Genomic DNA, 25,142 nt, shown 5'->3' with positions numbered 1-25,142 from the left:
TTTACTCTTCCGTTTAGGCATAATTAAATGCTAGATATTATTAATGATTAGATTAGATTGCCAGGTAGCAGGAGCGTCAGAGCCAGAACTAGCAGCTAGCTCCGGGTAAGGCCTCAGCCTGGGACTCACGTTAATTGATGTCCGGCCATTTCCACTCTCAGAACTTTAGCTGTGTCCTCTGTGTGATCAAGTTTGGATGTTTATTAAGGTATTATTTGGTAAGAGATCATCCAAGAAGTCTCTGCTTCTTTTTATCAGTAAGTAAAATTATATTTCTGTACTTTATCTTGCTGGGTGAATGGGGGAAACACTTTGGTAGTCCACTGTGCTCAAAGATCTACAAGATCACCACCGCAGAAGCAAAGTTTGTCGAGTTTTGGTACTGTCTCTCCCTTTAACAGCAGTGGACCTGCGCTCAGAGATCTACGAATCTGCTGCTCCATCCTCCCAGAGGCAGTCCAATAATGCAGGTGCTCGGCTTTTCCTGTCTCCCAGCCGGAAACAGTTACTGGACGCAGGCGACCATCTGCTCCTGTCCCTCGGACCAGCAGAGCCGCGCAGCTGCCTGGCTTCCATGCAGGACTGTAGTCGTGCTGGTCACCTGTGGAGTTCTCTGAGGTACACTACAGAAATACTGCAGCTCTTTGAGCTGATGCTGCTTCACTTTGGCATCACTCACCCACGTTTTTCTCGCAAAAAGTGCCCAAAACCTCTATTAGCTTTGGTAGCTTGTAGCTAACCTAGTTGGCTCCAAGCACCATGTAGCTTTGGGTTAGCATGTAGCTAATCTCTCGCTGATCTCCAATGGTGGCGGAGGAGTGGAGCATGAGCTCATGTATGCAGCCCAGGTGCCTGGCTCTGATCGCAGCAGTCTGAGGCTGTGCTTGTATTTTAACATTCAACATTTAGCTCCGTGTTAGTTCAGAGCTACATATGTTCAGAGTTTATGGCTGTCAATCATTTGCTCCCTCTCTCACAGCCCTGTTCTCAGCTCCACCTCTTTTCCCAATTTTGGACTGTCTGGGCGTAACGAGACATGTGACACGGCCAAAATAGCAGCGGTGGGAATCGCCTTTTGAATCGGCCTGAGTTTTCCAAACAAATTCAGTCTTAAAAGGTGATAAAATCTTCTGGTTTTTAGTATGACAATGTATCGTATCGTCTCCCCTTCTGGCCGGCTCGTGGGTTCTTGGCAAAAAGAAAAAATGAATGGAAGTGAATGGAGCAATAAGATCTATTTTCTAATCATCTTTGCCTTATTCTCACACATGTGTTGTACTTGAATTTAAATGTTAAATAACTATGTTTGTTTTGAGTACAAATATGGCGTCACCAAAGAATCTATTCTTCCACCGCGTAGCTGCTATTTACCACATGGTCAGATTTATGGTGCTTTTCTCCACATTTAATATGGGATTAAAAGCTCGCTAAACTCACAGCCATTTCTCCTCTCCAGCTAAGTGTCTAATTTGTTTACCTCAATTTGATGAGACCAACATTCGTAGTGTGTTATGTCTTTTCATTCAATACCTAAACTAACTTTAGTTGCTGTTCGAAAATAAGCGCTCCCTTGGCATCAGAACACATCTTTAAAATTCACAAACATCATATATTAAATCTATGGGACATATCAAACTTCGTCTTCGTCTTCCTCCGCTTATCCGGGTCCGGGTCGCGGGGGCAGCATCCCAATTAGGGAGCTCCAGGCCGTCCTCTCCCCGGCCTTGTCCACCAGCTCCTCCGGCAGGACCCCAAGGCGTTCCCGGACCAGATTGGAGATGTAACCTCTCCAACGTGTCCTGGGTCGACCCGGGGGCCTTCTGCCGGCAGGACATGCCCGAAACACCTCCCCGGAGAGGCGTCCAGGAGGCATCCTGACCAGATGCCCAAACCACCTCAACTGGCTCCTTTCGATCCGGAGGAGCAGCGGTTCTACTCCGAGTCCCTCCCGAATGTCCGAGCTCCTCACCCTATCTCTAAGGCTGAGCCCGGCCACCCTACGGAGGAAACTCATTTCGGCCGCTTGTATCCGCGATCTCGTTCTTTCGGTCATTACCCAAAGCTCATGACCATAGGTGAGGATTGTATCATATCAAACTGGTTTAGAAAATGACTTTTATGCCTCCATAGACTCGTTCTTTTTTTCAGCCAGTTAGGTACCATGGTCCAGAAGTAGACTTAGGCTTTCTATTGCTGACAACATCAGGCAATTATGTCGATTACCAAAATCGTCAAAATGTACAAATGTAAAAATCAAGATAATCCATGATTTTTTGAAGGTTTGGCTTTCAGAACTGCTGTACCTTCCCTGCTATGTCTGCTTTATGCCCTTGAAGCACATAGTGGCATTTAGGGTCAGCTGTGTCTTTGCCGGGAAAAACGCCTAAACAATCACGTCAGGCCGATGTCTGTACCAGATGTGCTCGGGGTACTGCATCTGCTAATTACGTCACAGTAGATGATTGGCCGAATGTAAGACATACGGAAGTTACTATACCACGTTAGTAAAAGTTATGTTAGCACCTTAGCATGCTGACAATGATGATTTTGATTGGTTAGAACAAATTTACAGTTGTAGTCTTTGCGATTGTAGTCCTGTAGTCCAAAATAAACACTTTTCGAAGAAAATGTGTTTGAATTTCCAAAGGAAATGTTAAATAAAACCAAAGATATCAACTGATAAACGGTGACCCTCAAAAACTCTTGATTTTGATGAAACAGGGCAAAATAAAATATATGAACTTTATTGAAAAGCCACCAAGCAATATTGTGAAAGAAAGAAAGAAAGAAAGAAAGAAAGAAAGAAAGAAAGAAAGAAAGAAAGAAAGAAAGAAAGAAAGAAAGAAAGAAAGAAAGAAAGAAAGAATGTATTTGCATAACTAAGGATATACAGGTCCTTCTCAAAAACATTAGCATGTTGTGATAAAGGTCATTATTGTCTGTAATGTACTGATAAACATTAGACTTATATATATATATATATATATATATATATATATATATATATTAGATTCATTACACACAACTGAAGTAGTTCAAGCCTTTTATTGTTTCTAATATTGATGATTTTATCATACAGCTCATGAAAACCCAAAATTCCTATCTCAAAAAATTAGCATGTCATGAAAAGGTTCTCTAAGCGAGCTTTTAACGTAACCATCTGAATCAACTAATTAACTGTTTTATTAACACACAACAATACAACAGGAGCAAGCTATCACTGCTTCAACCTGATGAGGAAATATTAAATCAACATTGTTTTACTGAACAATCACACAATGAAAAATCACAGTGCATTAAGTGCCAACCACAGCCTCAAGACATGTGTTGAACGTGCCCAAGTCCATATTTATGAGAGCACCATGTGAGCACCTGTGTGCGTACCTGCGCTTGTTTATGTAAGGTTTCTCTAGGTGCATCCAATAGAGAGTGTGAGGGGCCACAGATCTGCCCCCCAAAGATGCGTAGGAGATGGAAGGAGCTCCAAGTCTCAGAGATCCAGGCGCTGCCCTAGAGTGCAGGGACCCCAGGGAGACTGCAACCAGAAAAGACGCTGTTCCCTTCAAGAGGCACAGAGGATCGCCCCGAGGGGCCACAACCAGCAGCCGGCAGAGTCCTGGGGGATATCAGCAGCAAACCCACTGTTGCTCAGTGGTCCAAAGTACTTTTTTTGGATGAAAGCAAATTTTGCATGCCATTCCTAAATCAAGGTGCCAGAGTCTGGAGGAAGACTGGGCAGAGGGAAATGCCAAAATGCCTGAAGTCCAGTGTCAAGTACAGTCAGTGATGGTCTGCGGTGCCATGTCAGCTGCTGGTGCTGGTCCACTGTGTTTTATGTTTATGTTTATGTGCTTAGCAGACGCTTTTACCCAAAGCGACTTACAATTTATTTATTTATTTATTATTATTATTTTTTTAACCTATAGGGCATGTTAATTTCTTTAATTAGTGTTTTATCAAGGGCAGGGTCAATGCAGCTAGCTATCAGGAGATTTTGGAGCACTTCATGCTTCCATCTGCTGAAAAGCTTTATGGAGATGAAGATTTCATTTTTCAGCACGACGTGGCACCTGCTCAGTGCCAAAACCACTGGTAAATGGTTTACTGACCATGGTATTACTGTGCTCAATTGGCCTGCCAACTCTCCTGACCTGAACCCCATAGAGAATCTGTGGGATATTGTGAAGAGAAAGTTGAGAGACACAAGACCCAACACTCTGGATGAGCTTAAGGCTGCTATCGAAGCATCCTGGGCCTCCATAACACCTCAGCAGTTCCACAGGCTGATTGCCTCCATGCCACGCCGCACTGAAGCAGTCATTTCTGCAGAAGGATTCCCGACCAAGTATTGAGTGCATAACTGAACATAATTATTTGAAGGTTGACTTTTTTTGTATTAAAAACACTTTAATTGGTCAGATGGAATATGCTATTTTTATGAGATAGGAATTTTGGGTTTTCATGAGCTGTATGCCACAATCATCAATATTAGAAACAATAAAAGGCTTGAACTACTTCAGTTGTGTGTAATGATTCTAATATTTATGAAAGTCTAATGTTTATCAGTACATTACAGAAAATAATTAACTTCATCACAATATGCAAATTTTTTGAGAAGGACCTGTATACAGAAAAATTCCACATTAATAAAAACAGATACAGCTTCACATAAAAGAACTGTTGTTTTTGGCAATCTGAAGTTGGTTTTATGCGGTTTCACATTCTTTACAAAACAAAGATAATGTGGTGTTTTATTAACAAATTACAATTATAAAAAAAACTTTAGGTGTTAACAAACAAGAATTTATCAACAAAACTGCTGATGTCTTTCCAAAGCATAAGCGTGAAAGCCGAGTGGATTTGCCAGAATGTGACGTCATCAGCAGGCGCAGGACCCCGAGCAGATCTGGTACCGACACCGCCAATGGAGCTCAAAAGTTTGGGAGCATTTTATTAAAAGTAAAATAAGTATGTTATGCGTTTTTATAATGTCACAAACACAACCATTCTCTTTTATGATCCTATCTTTCAGTGTTAAAAAGCACTGCTCTTCAGTAGATGACTTTATTATCTACACTGTAACCAAATAGTTCAACTTCTCATAAATAACATATAAATAGATAATGATCATAAAATGTGTTAATAAGTGTAAAACACATTAAATCCGTCAAACAAGGGTAGTCTGGTAGTGTCTGAACCAGAGTTCTGTTGTATAGTTGAAGTTTTAGTAATTACTTATGTTTATTTTTATGTCTGCAACACAAATTCACCAGGAAAACTGGGATGTTATTATCAGAAAGTGTTCTGCACAAACATAGATGCAAACATTAGTTTTATTGCGCTAAAGTACTTTAACGTTCCACATTGCACACACATACCTTGGCTCCTTTTACTCCACTGCAGTCACATTTGGAACCCGCACATCCATGACAAGCCTGATGAGGAACAGAAGACAAAATAACCTTAATCTCTAGATATGTATGATTAGATGTACATTTAAATACCACCACAACAAAATGAAAGACCTTTACTATCTGTTAAGATGCTTTGAAAAACAAAGAGGTTCTGCACATGCTGCAATCCCACCACTAGAGGGCACTCTAGCATCACTCTGATGCTTTTCTTCTTCTCCACTCATCACATTTTTCCCACAGATGAGGATTCCCCATCAGGTTGATTTGATAACTGTAGAATAAGGTCAAGGAGACCCAAACATCAGACTAATCTCAAGAAAAAAAAATCACCTGTTTTTGCCAAAAGCTAGCCGTTTCAGGGGAGTGAGAAGACCGCTGTAGGGTTAAAGAAGAGCTGAGAGGAGTAGAGGGAGTGCCCAGCTGCTGATTAAATTTTCCCATGCTCTGTTGATACAACAGATGCCAGACGGGCATCAGATGCATGCATGCCAGGCAGCCAGGTTGTGAGAAAGACTCAGAGAAAGGACAGATAGACTCAGCAGCCGGCATTCTTTTGTGTCTGCATCGTTCAGGAATTTTGGATGGCTTTTGAGGGTTTAAATTCACAAAAATAGGTTTTAACACATCCAAACAAGTTTGTATAGAACCAAAACTAATCCTAATACTCATAAATGTATTATTTTTCTCCCGATGTGGATGTATTGTCATTCACATGCCCTTGCAAGCATCAGATGGAATGATAACAAGACCAAAGGAGGAGATAGAGGCCACTGATGTGGCATTGCACAAAGTCCAACACCACAAAACTGAACTCCAGAGATCTAGTGGGCATCAGAACCATTATCCCATCAGTGAGATACCTCCCAGTGATGAACTGCTACAGATATATCAGACAGCAGAACCCCTGTGTGGGACAAACCGCTACGGAGGAGGCGGTGATAGATGCAGCTTAAGAAACATCAAGCATCTGGAAAGTCATGGTCTCATCGGAATCCTGAGGGGGGCTTGAGTAGATCCCAGAGATCCCAGGAAAAGGCTCAGGAATCATCTACAAAGAACCATTAAGCTCCCAGTTTCCTGGTTTCTAAAGACTTTTCACCTCCAGAACCAATCATGTTGAATCTAAGCCGATTCCACACTCTCAGAAATAGAGGTACGAGAGAAGGACATTTTTGTACCTATAGGTACATTTTTTTAAAATGTTCCCTTAAAAGTACAATACTGGTCTTTAAAAGTCCAGTATTGTACTTTTAAAGGTTCAATTTGAAATAAAGTACAAATCTGTACCATTTTGACCTGTACTGCAGTGACAGTAGCAGAATGTGGTAATGGGTCAGCATGGGAAAATCGAGATGGGCCTGGTTAATTGTAAAATTCATATGAGATGTGAGTGTGCTCATAAAAGCTACATGTTATAATCAAATCTGTTGGTCCTCTCTGTACATAAATTATCCTATGATGCAATTGTGACAGTGTGAGCGTCCTGTCACAGTGTCCCGATTGATCATGAGCCCTGGCTACTTGGCCAAGTAGATGTCCCTTTGGCTGACTGGTTAGAGAGTATGACTCTCATCCGGGAGTCTGGGGATCGAATCCCCCCCGGGCCCTTGTTTCTCCACCTTGCCACACAAAGAATATCTGTAACCTCCCTTTGTGTAAGTTATGTTAAATTATATTTAAAAAAAAACACACATACACACACAATGGCATGCAGGCACAACCAAATGATGTTAAAAGAAATTGGTCCATTTCCAATTTATTAAGTTCCAGCTATAATTTTTAATGTTTTACATCTTGGTTGTTGCCTTCAAAAATGTGAAATCATTCTACTGTTATGTTTAGCCATTTACTTTTTTGCTTTTACTACATCCTAGAATTGTTCATTAATTGTGAGGTTTTTTTTTTATTTGCAACATCAGGTTAAACCGAGGTTCTTTGGAAGTTAAAATGTCAAGCAGATTTTTATGTTACGGTGACTACATTTTGTAAATTACAAATATAGTTCGCCAAGACAGCATAACGGTTTCTAAACAACTGCGCATTGATACCACAAAGTTGTATTTTCATGTGTCAAGTTCGCAACGCGCATTAATCCCAAAGGCTGAAAACCAGTGCTCCGCCTATCCCCCCCCCACCCCCCCACCCCCACCCCCACCCCACCCCGCACTGACTAGCATTGACGCAGAAAATGACTCTCAGGGGGTTATCAACGGAGGAGCTCCTTAAAAAGTTGATGGAAGAAGGCATTGATGTGTCAGACGACGAGGCGCAAAGATTTAGAGGTAAGTCGGGTGTGATTTTGTGTTTTTATAAAAATTACAACGTGTAATTTTACAGTAGTTAGCAAAAGTCCGAAGAGCTACATTTCACATGGGTGAAAGCTAGCAGTTAGCTAAGTTTTAAACAAAGAAAGGTACAAATGTGGACTATTTAGACTGTTGGTGGAATGTTCAATGTCTGTCTGCCCGCCGTATTCGAGTGTTTTATCAATAAATAGTGACTAACCCTGTACAACAATGTAAAAAAAAATCAATAATTTCTCAAAACATGCTAGTATGTAAATATAGCTATTAACAAAATCGTTTTCTAAGCAAATTTATCACATCCAACTTGTTTCCCGCTCAAAGGGATTTTAAACAATGGAAGGTACACATTTGTACCATCCCACCTACTTAGTGAGATTTTCGAATATGATTAGAGCTGTAAGCTCTGTGCAGGGACACTGCCTGCAAACACCTGTGATGCCAGCTAGCTGCTGATCAGGGATCAATAAACCAAAATCAAGGAGGCAAATTGTGGGCAGCAAAAACAGACAAGATAGTCTAGGGATCTATTCTATCCACAACTCGGATTATTGTTTTGGTTGCAATGAATAATGCCTACAGCCAACAGGCAATCGGCGCAAGGATTTCCCCACAAAATAAAAAAATGTTGTGTACTACAACATTTTATTGATGATTTAAAATTCACTTCAGCAATGTATCCGGCTTGCAACGTGATTAAACAATGTCACAATATCGTTGCAGTCGAGTCAGGTCAGGTCACAATATTACCAGTTAATTTATATTAACAATTAATCAAGATAATTTATTGTGACTTCCTTTTGAGGAATATAGACAGATTCACAATGATAGCTTATTGTTGTTGTTGTTATTATTATTATTATTATTATTATTATTATTATGTATTGACCATAATGTCACTTTAAAACTAAATTTGAAAATTATTTCATACTGTACTTTATATTTCAGATAACGATGTAGATGGAGAGACGGTAGACTGTGGACTCACTGAGACCATGGTTGCATATCTTTTTGACAAGTCTTTCAAAAAGCAGCTGAAGTTCAGAGACTTCACAAATCGCTACAAGGAAGTCATCATCACTTTACAACCGGTCGACCCATTTGAAGGTACCGCTGAAGGTCCAGTGTCCCAAGCAAACCAGAGGTAGGTTGTGATAAATGTCTAAATTTGCATATGTATTTAAGTGCTTGTAAAATGGCTAGTTAATGCTGTTTTCCTACTGTATTGCAGTTCTATACCTTCTTGCCGTAGACTGCCTGCAGTTATTTCCATTCCAAAATTCCCACAAGATGTCCAGAGTCGCTTGGATCTCAAAGAACCAGTCCAGAAAGAACAGAAGTACCGAAACAAAATAATTGGGACTCTTTATGAAATGCTGTCACAGTACACAATGTAAGGGTTCCTTTCCGAATAATTATATTAATTTCTTAATATTAATATTGCTGTTGTACGAGAGGCAGAGAACAAATGGTTAGCCCATCTGCCTCTCAATCTGGAGACCAGCGTTTGAGTGTGGTGTGACACACGGTTCTAGTGAACTGGCAATAGTGGTAAAACCATACATCCTGTGTCTCCAGACCTTATCTGGACTATGATATCCAAAGTGTTTATTTTCAAATTTGCTCAAGAGTAAATTTAATAATTCAGGACTGCATTCAATTAATGAAGTTTGGGAGAGGTGTGGCTGTTTGCCCACGCCCATTTAAAAAAAATTAAAATCAACTTTAGCTACATTGATTTGACATTGGTCTCCAACATACTATTTATGGTAATAACAATATGATTAGAAGAATTGAAGAACAGAAAAGCCCCCAGGAAAGGATAAGAGTAATCAGTGTATTGTGGGTTGTTTTTCTTATGTTTGAAACAGGTACCCAACCCACTCAGACTACATCCAGGTCATCAAAGCCCTGATTGTGAAGTATCCTTTCTTAAGAGATGTACACGGAAATGGTTATGTGAGTACCTCTCCTTTTTTGCTTCTTTTATAGATTATATTAATATAAGGTAAGCATAATTAACTTCTTATATACATTTGAAACAACTAGGACACCTGGCATAGCCAACTCAAGAGAAAGTTCAAAGCAGAACGGGCTCCCCTAATCAGCAACGAAGAAGTGAACCGGGTTAAAGAAAAGTTTGGACGCACGCAGAAACATCGGACCACAGAGGAATCCAGCAGCTCCTGTCTGAAGAGACTGAAGCCCTCTCTCGTAAGTCCTCACACCCTGAGCCTTTAAGAGCTAAGGTAACATATGTAGTCTTAATATGTTCTCTGTAAAGCTAAAAGTAAACATTAATTGAAAGAAACATTTTAACATTAACATAGAAAAAGGAACTTCACAGTTGATTTAACAAAAGTCAGCTCAACTTGCAATTCCTATTCAACATTTTTGCATTTTTTTTCAAAGCATTTGGTGTTCAAATTACCACATTTGGAGTAACATTAACTTATCAGATTTTACTTATGATAATACTGATATCTGCTTTGACAAAGGATTCGTGCTTTGTGGGGGAAGATGCAGCCTCCGTTGATGCTCATATCAAGGTACTAAATGATCAGCACAAGAAGCTACATCCTGACACAGCACTGGTGAAAGACCGCATGACAAAAACCTTTGCATGGAGACGTCGAGAGGTAGCTGAAGGAATGTGTACTGTGGACCTATTAAAGAGATATCCATTCCTGGGGACACCCACAGGGGTAAGGATTGTTAAGATGATTGGGGAATAAGCTAATGATTTTTTGTCTCTAAATCTGATTATTATTTTCTGTACTAACAGATTAATCAATCTTTTTTTATCTTTAGAATGTTTGTTCAAGGGTTAAAGCACTTTACATTTATCTCCAGTCTGTGTCTTTAACCCTCCCACTGTCTTTATGGGTGACCCCATGAGGAAAGTTGGCCATTGAGCAGGATTGATGGTTTATCCCTTGAGGTCCATGTGACAGGGGTGAGGTGGTGCTCACTCCTCACCCCTGTCACATGGACCTAAGGGATAAACCATCAATCCTGCTCAATGATCAACTTTCCTCGTGGGGTCACACCCATTAGGACAGTGGGAGGGTTAAACATGTCAAAAGTTTAAATCCTCAATGTAAAATGTAATTCTTTTGTCTATTCTGCTGTTTTCATTTCCAGTTGTGTGATGAGGTTGATTTAATGCATCCTTGCCAAGACAACATCTGTCGCCGCTTTAGCGAAAACTTCACAGCTGTTCTTCAAAATGTTCTTCAAATGACCAAGGATTTGCCACTGAAGAAGGTCTACATGGAGGCAAGAGTGAATGCACTGGCTGAAGACATTACAGGTGCTAATTTGACCTCATACAAATAGTAAATTTTGTGACAATTCATTTGCTGTCTCTTCCAGAGATAATTGATGTACCATAGTGCCATGTCAAGAGCATGTTAATGGGAATTTGCATGCTATCAGAATCTAATGAAGTGCATTTGCATCTGTATGACCTAGGAATTGACTTCAAGGGGGCACTTCTCCTCTTGCCATCCATCTTCAAGGAGAAGATAGAAGATTTCATCATCCTTGGAGAGGTAAATGCATGATGCCATGCATAGCCTTTGGCCACGTTTCATTCTCGGTGTTTTGTTGGCATGGAGCTGAATTCAGCTGCGATTCAGCATCACAGCTAAGCTAATGTAGGGGAAACACTGCTGTTAATCCACAGTGCTGCTGTGCTCTTGGGTTTTGTCTGGTGTTTACACCGACCGACCGCTCGCCCGCCCACCTGCCTACCTACTTTTATTGTCCCCTTAGGGAAATTCTTCTTCACAGGCACTGTCACTGTCAGGGGTGATTGCTTTTGCCCCTGAATATTATGTCAAACTTTAGCAGGTTATCAAACACTACCACAACAGTCATTGGTCAAGAAGTTTGTTTGGAGTAGGGGCCATGTTTACAGGTTATCAGAATAGACAGTTTTGTTTTGCAGCAAAAAAAGAATGTAATTTGAGGAATCTGTTGAAAATCCACTTGGCACATATTGCTCAAACATACTGTATACTAATGTTTTTCTTCCTCTTCTGCAGAATACTCCCACGAGTCCATACCCAACCATTCGAATGAAGGATAAGAATTGGACAGCTGCCCTCTCAAGACAGTGTCGCGGTGTTGTGACAGTTGAAGGAGTGGATGTTTGCTCGTGCCGCTCGCTGGATGAGGCCTACATCTCAGCATTCTCCAGCTTCTTCGTGTTCAACATGACCTACCCTGCATACTTCAAGAAAACACTTGTCTTTCTTCAGAACTGCATTGTCAACATAGGAGACCAGGGAGACAAACCCCTTCCAGTAAGTGTCACCAGGGTACTTAACCAACTCTATTAAAAATGCCCCCACTCTACAAATGTTCAAAATGTTCAAAAAGGGCATTTACTCTGAGGAAGTTGATTACACATGTTGGGTTAGTACACGCACATGAGGCTCATTTCAGCATCACTTGTGGAATAAATGACTGCCAGGCAGCTTTTTGCAAGTATCACTCTTTTCGACGCCATGTGTATCGCAAACACAAACCCTCTGTTTTGAATAGCCTTGAGGTAGTTAAAGATGGATTTGAAAACCATGCACACAAAGAGGTTGAAGACACACACACACACAGTTCGGACGAGACACACACAGTTCAGCAGCCCACACCACCTAGTATGGACAGTTTGCTTGATAATTTAGGAGATCATTTATTTAGCTTTATTCTCAAATGTACTGAAAAAAATAACCTTCCACACACTGTTCAGCAAGACATCGTTGATGATCTTAGTTTTCTGTTATGTTTTTTTAAAGAAAACTACGACTCGTTTATTCGTTATCATTTGGAAAAACGTGGTTTCCGCCTCAGTGATTGTCCAGAACTTGAGCAGGTTTTGTCTACTTCAGATTTTTTCCAGAAAGCATGTGATTCAATTCGTTCACCATTTATGATAAAAGAACACTGCAAATCAAAAATGAACATGACAGAACCTATCAGTTACACAGTAAGAGACCATTCTGGTGTGAAAATTGGTAGTTATTCGTATGTTCCAATCCCACAGGTATTAAACAAATACTGTCAGGTGGAGGATGTGTGGGAACAAATTGTTCTGGATAACCACAGAAATCAAGATGATGATGATGTTATGACTGATTACAAAGATGGCATGTATTTTAAAGACCACTCATTTTTCAAAGACCATCCTCAAGCTCTAAGACTTCATTTTTATGAAGATGAATTTGAAATTGTGAACCCACTTGGTGCAAAACGAAATAAATACAAAATCTGTGCATTTTATTATACTATAGGAAACGTAAGTGGAAAACATCGCTCAAAGTTAAATCACATTCATTTAGCCTTACTGGTTCGCCATTCACATTTAAAAGAGTGTGGGCTTGAAACTATACTTCAGCCCTTGATAACTGACTTGAAGATGCTGTCCACAGAGGGTTTCACTATCTGTGTCAATGAAGTAGAGCACACAGTTCATGCTGCTCTTGCTACCATTTCATGCGACAACCTTTCCGCTCATATGATTGGGCGTTTTTCAATGTCTTTCAATACAGGCAGAATATGCCGATTTTGTATGGCCTCGCACTCAGAGATACAACAGCACTTTTGTGAGGACCATTTTGTTATTAGAACAGCCAAAGTACATGAGTACCACATAAACTGTGTGGAAAACAACCCAGAGAGTGCTGCTTTGTACGGTGTGTATGGTAAGTGTACATTTGATGCACTGCCTTATTTTGATGTGACCCAGTCTCTTCCCCCAGATGTAATGCATGACTTGCTGGAGGGGGTTATTCCTTTGATAACGAACTTGGTCATTTGTAAAGCTCACAGGGAAAAGCACATCACCATAAATGAAATCAATGATGAGCTGAAAAATGTGAAGTTTGGGAGGAATGACAAGCCAAACAGACCAGTGCCACTGACGGAAAAGATGCTTCGACATTCTAACATAGTTGGATCAGCCAGTCAAAAATGGTGCCTTTTCAGGCTCTTGCCTTTTTTAATGGCTCACCATATTCCACCTGGCACTCCATATTGGCATGTGTTCTTATTATGTTCAGAAATCGTAGATCTTGTAATGGCTACAAATGTGAGAAAAGATGAGCTTGCTCATTTAAACCTGCTTATTCAAGAATTTCTTGAAATGACTACAGAAGTCTTTGGAAATGTTTTAACACCCAAATGTCACTACCTTATTCACTACCCAAGGCTGATTTTGATGTATGGCCCTCTTCGCCCTTTGTGGTGTATGAGATATGAAAGCAAGCATCAATATTTCAAAAATGTAGCGAGTAAATGCAAAAACTTTGTAAACATCACTGCAACCCTTAGCAATCGTCATCAAATGAAACAGTGCTGGGAGTTTTCTTCAGATAGGTTGCTTGTTGACTTTGAACATTCACTCAGCACAAGTGTCAGTGTGCCATTTTCATCTCTGCCAGGTGACTTACAGAATGCTCTGGAAATGAACAAAAGTTTTACAGATGTGCGTTTTCAGGATAAAGTGCTTCAGCGTGTGTCTGCTATATCTGTCAGCAGTGTCAAATATGAACTTGAGGATGTTTTTGTAGTTGGCCATGTACATGCTGAAGCCATACCTATATTCTTTAAAATTAAGTATATTTTGAATGTTGATACTTGTTGGGTATTGTGTGGGAAACTGTTACTTCCTTGCGCTTATGAATGTCATTTCCATGCTTACCAAGTGACAGTTGACAATGACTGGATCCTGTTCAATCCAGGAAATGAGTTAGACTTTCAAGCTCTAGACACCTATTTAGTTGATGATAGGCTGTTTGTGTCCTTGAGGTATTCTGTGTGATGTGATTGTAAGCACATTTCCCACTTTGTCTATATATATATATATATATATATATATATATATATATATATATATATATATATTCTGGCTTGTTGAAGTAGAGCAAAACATTTGTGTGGACAGTTTTTTAAATGCATGCCATCTCTGTGATCCGTCAAAACACTGTGTTCAGGTGTTTAATGTGATTGTTTACTTTTTTTTAAATGAATGTATTTTTCCTGACATGTTGTATGGCAATATACAAATGTAATGAAGGATGCATTCCTGTGGTTGTTCAAATGCTTTGATGTAATTGTATTATCGAAAATAAATGGTTAAATAACCAAATATTTTGGAGTATTGGGGGTACATTTTTGTCTCTTTAGGTACAAAATAGGTTGTCGCTGGGGGGGTACCCTCATAGGTACCTTATTGTACCCTTTTCAAGGGAACATTTCTGTACTATAGTTTGAAGGTACATTTATGTCTTAGGAAAGTACATGACTGTACTTCAGATGGTACAACTTCATAAGGTACAAAAATGTACCAAGCCTAAAGGGTACAGAAATGTCCCTCAAAAAGGAACACCCCCAGCGACAAGCGTTTGTACCCTTTTTGGTACACTTTGGTACCCCTATTTCTGAGAGTGCAGTCACCAGCTAATGTTATGGTACATCTTGTAAAGAAAACAGCACATAATAAAGTATGATAGTTACGTTTTGACATCTAATAAAAATTTATGTAACAACAACAAAAGACTAATATTTGAAGATTCAGGCTTCAAACCACCTAGAATACAATAAAGAACAGGTTGAAGTCAAATAGAGTAGCCAGTTGCTCAGGTCCAGATGTGTTAAAAACAAAAAAAACAAAAACGTTAGGACACTGTAGTCTGTATGTATGTGTGTATATATATATATATATATATATATATATATATATATATATATATATGAATGCCCTTTATTAAGCAAAAATCATAGATTGAACTTCAATGTTCAGAATTGGCCTAAAAATTCTCTATTGGTGCATCTTGATCTGATACTGCCTCTTGTTACTTCATGTGAAGTATTTTATGTATCCACATGCTTCTAGGTGTAGAAACTATAAATTCTGTCATGTTCCAGGTTTTTTTGCCCTCTCCCTCCCACTTAACACATTACTGTCAGTGAATCTGGATAGTTATGTGCGTGTGTGTGTGTGTATGTGTGTGTGTGTGTGTGTGTGTGTGTGTGTGTGTGTGTGTGTGTGTGTGTGTGTGTGTGTGTGTGTGTGTGTGCGTGCGTGCGTGCGTGCGTGTGTGCATGTGTTCACATTCATGGAGAGATGTTTTCAGAAGCCTTAGATCTCCACATTAGCCTCTGGTCTGCTTCAGCTCAATACAGTCTGCTCTCCCACGCCCAGGCCTGCAGCTCTCGATCTTTTCACCTCTTCACCTCTTTCTGAACACTCAATCTGAAGATTTTCATGTAATTCGGCTAAAGCTGGGAGCTAGCAAACATCAAGTCTAGGCTTTGTCAGAAGATAAACGGACACTAGTCTGTTCTTGTTAACGGCTCAGGGTGTTTTACAGGCCCTGTCAGCGATGAGGTCATGTCCATGTCTACGTCAGGTGCTATGCTAACAGGAGCTTTACAGACTGGTGTGAGTCCACCTAAAGAGTTGGCAGTTAGGACAAAATATGCAAACACATTTTTAAAGACAAATTGGCTTCTAGCATTCTTCTTGCCTCTCAGAAGTACAGAGTAGCTCTTTAAACCTGAAGTCTTCAAAACTTCAACAAAGTTGGAAGTCATGATCAGATCTTTAATGAAGTTTTGTGGTTGCTAACGTTAGCACCATTCATGTAAGTTTTAAAAACTGACATCGGAGTCTTGGAGATCAAACCTTGAAAATAACGTGCATGATGTCACAGATAACTGCCAGATCCCGTGTTAGCTCTGCCAGTGTGTGCTGTGAATGACTTCCAGCTACGAACATGTAATGTTTTTAGGATTTAACCAAAACCCTTTTAAAAATGCACCAATTACCCGGGCTTCCCACCGGATGCTTAACGTAATAGACGCGTTTTCCCCAAGAAACTCAGTGTCCCTTCCTACTGGGAACATTTCAGATGCGCTTCGGCTGCAAATTAGGGAAAATTGCAAGACCACGCAAGATTTCATCAGTTCACCTGAAAACGGACAAGGAGAAAGATGCTGCAAGTAAAAGCCTGTAGTTTATTTTCCATCCACCAATGAGGTTTCACAGATAATGACTTGACTTTAGTTAAGCAACAGAAAATTTGCAGGCCTACGTGTGTTTTATTTTGAAATTTTCCAGATGCTTTACACTGCTCTCATTTTTACTTTCTCATCTGGACCAAGCTGAAATGCTGAGTTTGACGTGTTTTTCAAGCATATCTCATAAAATATAGACCTGGTGCCTAAATGTAGCAGAGCAGCACAAAACAACGCTTCTGAGATGCTTCCGAGTAGGGCTGCACAATATAGCGAAAAATTATCATCATCGCGATAACAGGACGTGCGATAGGCCCATCGCAAAGCACGTCAAAAACGGCGATAAATGTTTGGTTCAAACATTTCCATCCGTGTCATACGTCAACTTTTTGTAAACCAGCTCTGTTTTTTACGCGGAAGTATTATTTGACCAATCAAATGTAGCCCTTCTGATATGCAGCCAATCAGATGGTTCCCTTCACGTAATACGCCCGCCCCCTACGTAGACCCATTCAAACGTGAACGTGAGTCCGCTCGGTGTCGTTAAGCAGCTGATAATAACCGGGCTGACTCCGACACGTGCCGGTGAACCAACCCACCGTTAGCCCCAGGCTCCGGTTAGCTTCCAGCTAAAAGGCTACAGCACTCTCCTCCCAGTCCCACCCTACTAAAGAGGGACTGGAAAAGTTCCCCCACACATCAAAGTGATTTTTCATTTATGAGCTTTTATAACCTTGTTAATCAGGATAGTTGATTTGCTGTTGCACATAAACTGTCAGTCAGAAGCTCTGCTAGCCGGTTATCTTAAGAGGAGCTAGTTCAATTTGCAGGGGCGGCGTTAGGCCCGGCTACTTGGGCTGAAGCCCCGGATCTAAATCGTGGAAGTAACATGCAGTACCAAAGTCCAACAGAGAGGGAGCAGCTGGCAGTAGTTTGTATACAGCCTGCCTGAGCCTCCACCACTGAAGAAGAAGCCCTTCAGCAGCTGGCTTCTTCTACACTCTCTGCCTGAAACGCATGAGTGAAGATGGACATAAGGACGTTTTTTTAGACCAAAAGTACAACGACAGAACCCCAGCTTTGATGGAACTGGTGTTGACTCAGGTTTGTGAGTCTTATTTGAAAATATTTGTTGTACTGCTGGTTTGCCTAAAGTTAGCTTACTATCAGGTAAAGTTGATGGAGAGAGAAAGGGAATATTTACTATCATCTCACACTAAACACTAACAGGAACAATACTCTGCCCTGAATATGCTTAATATGTAGCTTCAGATTAAAAATTATGTGGTACAAGACATGTATGATGTTGACCAGTGCGTGTCGCGTGTGTGTGTGCGCGCACGTGTGTGTGTGTGTGTGTGTGTGTGTGCGCGCACGCACGCGTATGTCTTAAGCCCCGGATCTTCTTCAGTGCTAAATCCGCCCCTGTCAATTTGTTAGCTTGTTATCAGAATCATAGTTGCAGTTTCATCATCTGAGCTGCTTTTTAAGATCTAGGTAAACTTGTTCAATTTGGAGTTAAAAACAACTGTTTTCATATATTTACCATGTAGTTTTTTTTTTTTTCCAGTTCCTCTTCTGAATGGTAGACAATTGTTTTTCTCTTTCCCTCAGAAAATCTTAATATTCTCCTAGTTTGGCCCAGCACAGATCACTTCCCAATTACAGCAACAGCCTTATATCATAACCACATAAGTGGAGAAAATGTTCAGTAGCAATGAGAGAATTTGCTGTTGCATTTAAGTGACGTTAACTATTATTTAACATTTAAAGTAATTTTCTGATTTTTTTATTTATTCAAAAAACCCTGGTATTTTCTGTATTTGGAGCATCAGAAAAGGTTTTATGGTGGTGGTGATGTTTTAAAGTCACTGAGAAACTGCATGCATGTAGTTAGTTGTTTTGCTGCTAATACAGTAGAAGGTGCAGCTGCATATTTTTGCAATAAAAATGTTATGTTGTAATGGAATTCATGCATTAGTTTTTGTTTGCTTTGAACCCAGAGCAGACGTCACACGCCAGACGACATCAACACTGCATACTTTAGTATTTGTTCATTTATCGTGAGTAATATCGATATCGCAATATTGAGCACTGTTATGGAATATCGCAGGTTTTCCTAATATCGTGCAGCCCTACTTCTGAGACACGCCTTGTGGAAACTCACCCGATGACTATGGCGGCGTAGCTTTGCAGATGTTATGTAGCATTCAGCAGTTAGCCGGGGTGAGCCCTAGATTTTATTGTTTATAAACTTTCATTCCCAGTCTCTTCCTGCCAGTGTAACAGCTGACCTTACAAGCCAGGCCACGCTACATTTATTGTGCTTTCTGCTTACTGGTGAACAAATTCCTAGGCTTGGTTAATGCATTTGAAGCTGTCTTCCGTTTGGAGACATTAAACACCCAACTGACATGGTCCAGAAGAAACCTTGGGCCCTAACAAACTAGTTCTGCCTGATCATGGGGGCAAACCAGCAACCTTTAGGTTTCAATAAACCTCTCCAACCTCTCTGCTAAAGCTGCCTCCCCATCACATAGATGTGAGGTTTAAAATAATGTGTTGAATACCTTTTCTCCACGTTATTCCCTGTCTCTAGCCTCTCGGTTTTACACCCACGCTACTAAAGGAGCGTGTAATCCACTTTGAAAGGTCACTGAGCTGCAGATATTTGCTCCACTAACTCTACCTTTTGCCCAAATGGCCACCTCCACTGCGCTTTTTCCATCAAATCAACCCAAACGTTCTAAAAGGAGATCCTCAGCTGTCACAAAAGAAGCCCCCTCACCTCCCCAGACCCAAAAACTTAACACAAGAACCATGTGTAAAGTTATAGGAGCGTATTCCCAGAACATTTCAGCGGGTATCAAAGCTAATATTTTCCATCAACTTTGTCCAGGAATGATGTGCCACAATAATAGCGTTAAGTTTAGAGTGGTACCTGAATAAAGTAGAATCCTTGTTTAATTCAATGAAATTAAATTTATTTATTTATTTATTTTTAAAGCCCCTTCCTGCCCCAAGTCAAGGAGTCCCAACGTTCTGCATATAGCACAGAGACACATAAAAACAACATAAAAGCAACATTATAGTAAAATAAAAGCATAAAACACTAAAGACAATAAAAAATTTAAAGCAATAACACTAAAGAGCAACCAGAACAACACAAAAATCATTCAAATTAGTGATGCACCGACATGAAATTTTTGGGCCGATACCAATATTAATATCACTGTTATGGCCGATAACCGATATACTGGCATTAATACTTCTAAATTCAGCAGTTTTAATATAGAATGAAACTTATTAAAGCTGAATTTACATTATTATGTACACACACCACACACATTTACACTTCTGAGATGATTACAACCACTGTTACGTGACTAAACAATTACCCATCACCACCCACACCCAGCCCCCCACCCTCTGAAACTGATAAACAAATGGAAACATGGTGGAAAAAGTATCAGTTGTTAATATCGGCCCAGTTTTATTTATCGAACAGATTAGGGTTGTCACGATACTAAAATTTCAAACTTGATTCGATACTTGAAAAAAAAAACTCGATACTCGATTTCGATACTATTGAAAAACACCAATTTATTGAACAATTGTCTCACTATATATACACTATTTGCAGAGTGATGTTTTGCTGCTTAAACTCTGTTTAAGTAGCATTTTTGTCATAAGATGTAATGCCATATGTTTTGTTCTGTACTTTTGAACAACTCTGTTGGTCAATAAAGGGAGAGAACGAATTTCTCCACAGTAGGACAAAGGTACATCTACCGGTAATCTTAATAAAAACTGATTGGCGCACGGCAGTGACGTCATTAAAAGCGCCGGTTAATTAGCCGCAGCTAGTCTGTTTACGCCTAGAAATCCCAGACCCGCTCCAAACGAACAGGGGGAATCACGTTAATGATTCCTAAAAAAACCTTTCGACATGAAGATGTTTTGGTGCAGATAATGTCTTATTTCGAGGCTGCACCATGGGTGCCCGTCCGCACCTGTTATATGGATATACACTGATGGCGATTCGCCGATGGATCTAAATACCCCGGGGAATCCAAGTAGCACCAAAGTTGTCAGCGTGAGTAAACAAACGTACTGCATGCTAGAAATTAAGTCCGGGTTGCAATAAACGGGAGTTTTCCTTTAAGCACATAAGCGTGAATATACAACTACGTGTCGGACTTGGTATGCCAATTAAGTTGGGCTGTGAAGCGCCTCCCAAATTTGCTGTTTATGTTTTTGTTTCTTTATTTGGCAGACAAAACTTGGATCGGAGACAACTCGCGTGGGAAATTGCAACATACCCATGCGGCGTCTGCTTCTTTTGTTTGTCTGGGAGGCGGAGGTTGCTTTACGGCATCTGGCTGTCGTGCGTGTTGGTGTACTTGAAGAAGGCTGTGTATAATAGTCCATAATATCAATACCACCGGGACGGAATATCAAAGTTAGATACCACTTTTAGCATCGACTTATATCTAGGTATCGATTTTTTTGACAACACTAGAACAGATATGTTAAAAAATGAATAACATCGGTCGATAACAATATTGATGCTGATATATTGCGCATCCCTAATTTCAATCATTAATAAAACTAGCACACCTTTACCCTGGGTTTAAAAATGGGCAGAGCCATGGACTGTTTTACCTCTGATGGGAGATGGTTCTAGAGCTGAGGACCTATAACCATAAGAGCACGATCACCCCTAGACTCGAGTTTTGACCGAGGAACCACCAACAGGTCACTCTGACCCGAGTGTACCGTTCTTGCAGGGACGTAACAGGTCACGAGTGAGGCTAAATATAATGGTGCTGATCCAGAAAGCTAAAAACAAAGCCCAGGATTTTGAGCAGAGTGTGATGTTTCACTGGTAACCAGTCCAAGGCAGCCAGGACTGGCTCTACTTTCGCAGATCCACGGGACACAAGACACAAACAAGGCAGATGATGGGATAGGTACATTGCTCAAAGGCACTTGTGAACTAGGTTTGAAGCAGCAACTGAAGAAGAGCGAGTGAGAATCTGAAAATTTTGATTTTTCAACCATAAAAGTAAAAAATGTTTTACAGAGAAAAATTAAAGCTGCGAGTTGCCTGAACCAATAAAAGCTGTGCTTATATCTCTAGATCCAGGTGAGCGGAAGGCATTTACCCTACCTGAGGATTAGATTGGCGAGACTGGAATCCCCCCCTCTCCCACCTATCCAAGACTGGTAATTAGACAGGTATAGACACTGTCCTAGGCTAAACACACACGTGCATAAACACAAAGACACACACATGTGGTCCTGATTCAGAGAAACAGGCGTTTTAAGTGAGCGTTTTATTAAATATAGGGAAACGTGTGAAACAGCCTGATCTGACAGGAGAGTCGCTGCTTTTGAACTAAAAGGAATTCTCACACAGATGCATGACATCATCTGTAATCCAGGTGTAACAGAAACATGAGTTCAAACAACGGAGACTGATGGGAAACAGGAGATTGATTTATGTTTCTATATTATAAAAAAATATTTCATTGTAATTTTAAAAATGTACTCCTCAAAAAGCCCTAAAATGTACATATTAGTGAAAATCTGAACATAAAAATGTTGAACAAATGTTAACAGATCACCGGAGAACCGTAATCCCATTGTTAGAAATGCACCTGGGGGCCACACTAAATTAGCTCCAGGGCCACAAACGGCCCCTGGGCCATACATTTAGATCCATTAGATTTGGGATATTGATGCTACATTAACAATAAATTGGGATAACGTGTTTGTGGTGCAGAATCAGGTTGTCAGGAAAAGCACACAGCTTCTCTCCATCTGTAAAAACATGCCTCACCATCTGCTGCACCCTTTCACCTCACAGCTGAAACACTCAAAAACTACAGCAACCAATGCAATCCATGCACTTCCTGCATGTAGTCATAAACACAAACTCCATAAAGAGTGTTTACACATTTCTGGGGACTTGTCCCTGATGGTGGAACTTTATCTAAACAGACTGAGAGGTTTGAGGAAAACATCTCATCTCATCCACACCAGCTGTAGGTGATTTGGGGGCTACAGGTCAAGTTTAGGTTTCTCAGACGGTGAATTCTAAACAGAATTTCAGCCCCAATAATGTTTTTTTACATTGTTTTGAGGCATTTCTGTGTGAAAGTTATGAATAATTAGCATTTTATTATCAGTAGATCGCTTCCTGAACAGCCTATGTTCAGAAAAATAGAACTAGCATTGCTCAGGATTGACACGCTAACGGCTAGCCTGAGACCAAAGTGTATTACTGCTTTAAACTGTTTCAGTCTCTTCTAATTCACAATATAAAAGGTTGTATAAGCAGGTATGAACTGTAAGAGCTTGGCCTGACATTCAGAAAGTGTGTGTACCAACGAGGGCTGCATTCCACTCCTGCAGATGTTTACGCCAGTTGTTCCGTCAACTTGCAAACGAGCAGAATGCTTTCCGAGGGGAATGCAGCCCTCATACACACACCTGCACTTGTATTTGAAGTTTAAATGTCTGCCGTAAAATTGAACTACAGCTGTTTACTGTCAGCTGATCAGCAACTTCTCACAACAAAGACTATTCTGAAAACTCTTACTAATGAGGAAAACCCTAATAATTTATTGTTTTTCATGCAAAAGTCATTTAAAATTAGGTGAAAATACCCTGAGCAAACTGGTGCTATACAATCACAAGCATAACATAAAAAATGGTGATTTAAAGGTCAATTACCGGTAATAATAATAATAATAATATTTTGTTATTAATAACTTTATTGGTATATGATTATTATGATTAAGGGTTTACTGATGCACAGATCCAAAACATACATGAAGCCTGTTTCAGTTGTTCTTCCAGGATTAAAATCAATCAAATCCTGCAGGTTTAGTGAATGCAGTGGCCTGGTCTGGCTCGACAAGTTCCCACACGCCTTGTCCTAACTTCTCCTCATGCGTCACCGTTTGGCACGGTGCATGGTGGCTGCAGGCAAGATAAAAATGAAAGGTGGGAGTGGCGGCTCTCCAGCAGCATACCTGGAGATGTGTAGCTTGGGGAAAGGCTGAGAGTTGGCGGGTAGGAGTGAAGGGAAGAGAGAAGGAAGTGTTTCTAAAAGTCCAAATCAGATGTTTAAACATCTGTGTAAACCTCCCAGCTCACACCGGTTTTCCTCTCAATCTTTATCCTGGAGGTGGATCGCTGTTTGGTTTAGCTTCAGCTTTACCTTAATATTTAGCCCAGAGCTTCTGCTGTAGACAAAACTATCTGTGAGACTGTGCGATGGAGAGGGGGAAAACACATGACAGCTGTTTATTCCCCCCTCCATCTAATGTGACTGTAGGTCAGAGTGGCGGGTCGCTGAGAAACCTATAATCACTCTGTCACATGCAGGCTGGACAGTGAAAATGGTCTTCTACCCCTGGTTCTTGCATTAGCCACTGATAGAAAAGAGACGGGGAAACGCTTGAGTCTCTTCTGCATCACAGGGAAATGTTAGCATTCATGGCCCGCCCACCTTGGCATGCGCCCGCTGAAGGCTTTTGATTTAGCGTCCAGGTGAAGACAGAGCACGTCTCGGCTAGTAGAAGCTAACTGTTAGCTATAGCAGCTCCACAACATGGCGGAACTCATTCAGGTTTGTGTTTGCTGTGGAGATACAACTTCAGCGTTACAATTTTTAACCCAAGAAAAAAGAGTGAATGATGGCAGTGAAAAGTTGCATTAGGTATTAGCCAATCAGAGGCAAGATGTTTGCATATCATGAATATTAATAAGTAAGATACCAAATCCTGCCGTTTTCCACCCCCAACAAACTTGTACTTCCTGAAACAGGAGCATGAGAGCTTTTTCTTCCAATATTAAAACTCACAAGGCGTTCATTCATACTAGACCACAGCAGGTGTTTTTAAAGGGACATTACGGAGTTTTGAAATTTTATGCTCGTGGTTGCCCCTTCAGGCCAAAAGCGTAACAGCAGCTTCAATAGTAGGCTCGCGCACGAGGCACGCATGCTGTACGTGCATACTCCTTAATGAAAATAACAGCTGAGACAGTCAGCTCCGTGTGTGTGTGTGTGTGTGTGTGTGTGTGTGTGTGTGTGTGTGTGTGTGTGTGTGTGTGTGTGTGTGTGTGTGTGTGTGTGTGGCCTGGAGGACAGAGGACAGGAAAACGTGCAGCTAATTAATTAAATAATTTGGTTCTGTAACTTTCTCTTCAGCACAGCTGACAAAGGTTTATGATGGGTCAGTCCTCCTGCATGCTCACATCATTCCCTTCCCTTGCTTGAAAAATTGTTCCAAAATGAAAGTTGAACCCACATCTTTTTTATCTGTAAAGTCAATGCCGTTCGGCGAGTCTCAAATAAAAATTTGGGCATCTTACTGTAAAAGAATATACC

At 40.5% G+C, this 25,142-nt stretch overlaps 2 protein-coding genes across 3 annotated transcripts in view; one reads left to right on the top strand and one right to left on the bottom strand.

The window, feature by feature from the left end:
* The window catches only part of col4a5 (collagen, type IV, alpha 5 (Alport syndrome)), a 73,840-nt gene that overhangs the window by 35,701 nt on the left and 12,997 nt on the right, over nucleotides 1–25,142 (bottom strand). For both annotated transcript variants that reach the window (XM_070547981.1, XM_070547982.1), the window contains exon 2: nucleotides 5,379–5,435. In XM_070547981.1, the coding sequence (XP_070404082.1) occupies nucleotides 5,379–5,435 (57 nt within the window). The remainder of the gene's footprint in view (nucleotides 1–5,378; nucleotides 5,436–25,142) is intronic.
* Nucleotides 7,578–12,063, top strand: LOC129167788 (sterile alpha motif domain-containing protein 3-like). The gene is made up of 9 exons (XM_054752047.2): nucleotides 7,578–7,696; nucleotides 8,666–8,861; nucleotides 8,949–9,110; nucleotides 9,589–9,676; nucleotides 9,767–9,931; nucleotides 10,216–10,422; nucleotides 10,862–11,030; nucleotides 11,192–11,271; nucleotides 11,767–12,063. Exons 1-9 carry the CDS (start codon nucleotides 7,603–7,605, stop codon nucleotides 12,061–12,063), a joined length of 1,458 nt encoding a protein of 485 aa, XP_054608022.2. The 5' UTR covers nucleotides 7,578–7,602.

This window comes from Nothobranchius furzeri, chromosome 2, assembly GCF_043380555.1.
Source record: "Nothobranchius furzeri strain GRZ-AD chromosome 2, NfurGRZ-RIMD1, whole genome shotgun sequence".
Lineage (NCBI taxonomy): Eukaryota > Metazoa > Chordata > Actinopteri > Cyprinodontiformes > Nothobranchiidae > Nothobranchius > Nothobranchius furzeri.
Note: the sequence above shows the minus strand (reverse complement) of the source record. Positions and strands in the feature narration are given on the sequence as shown.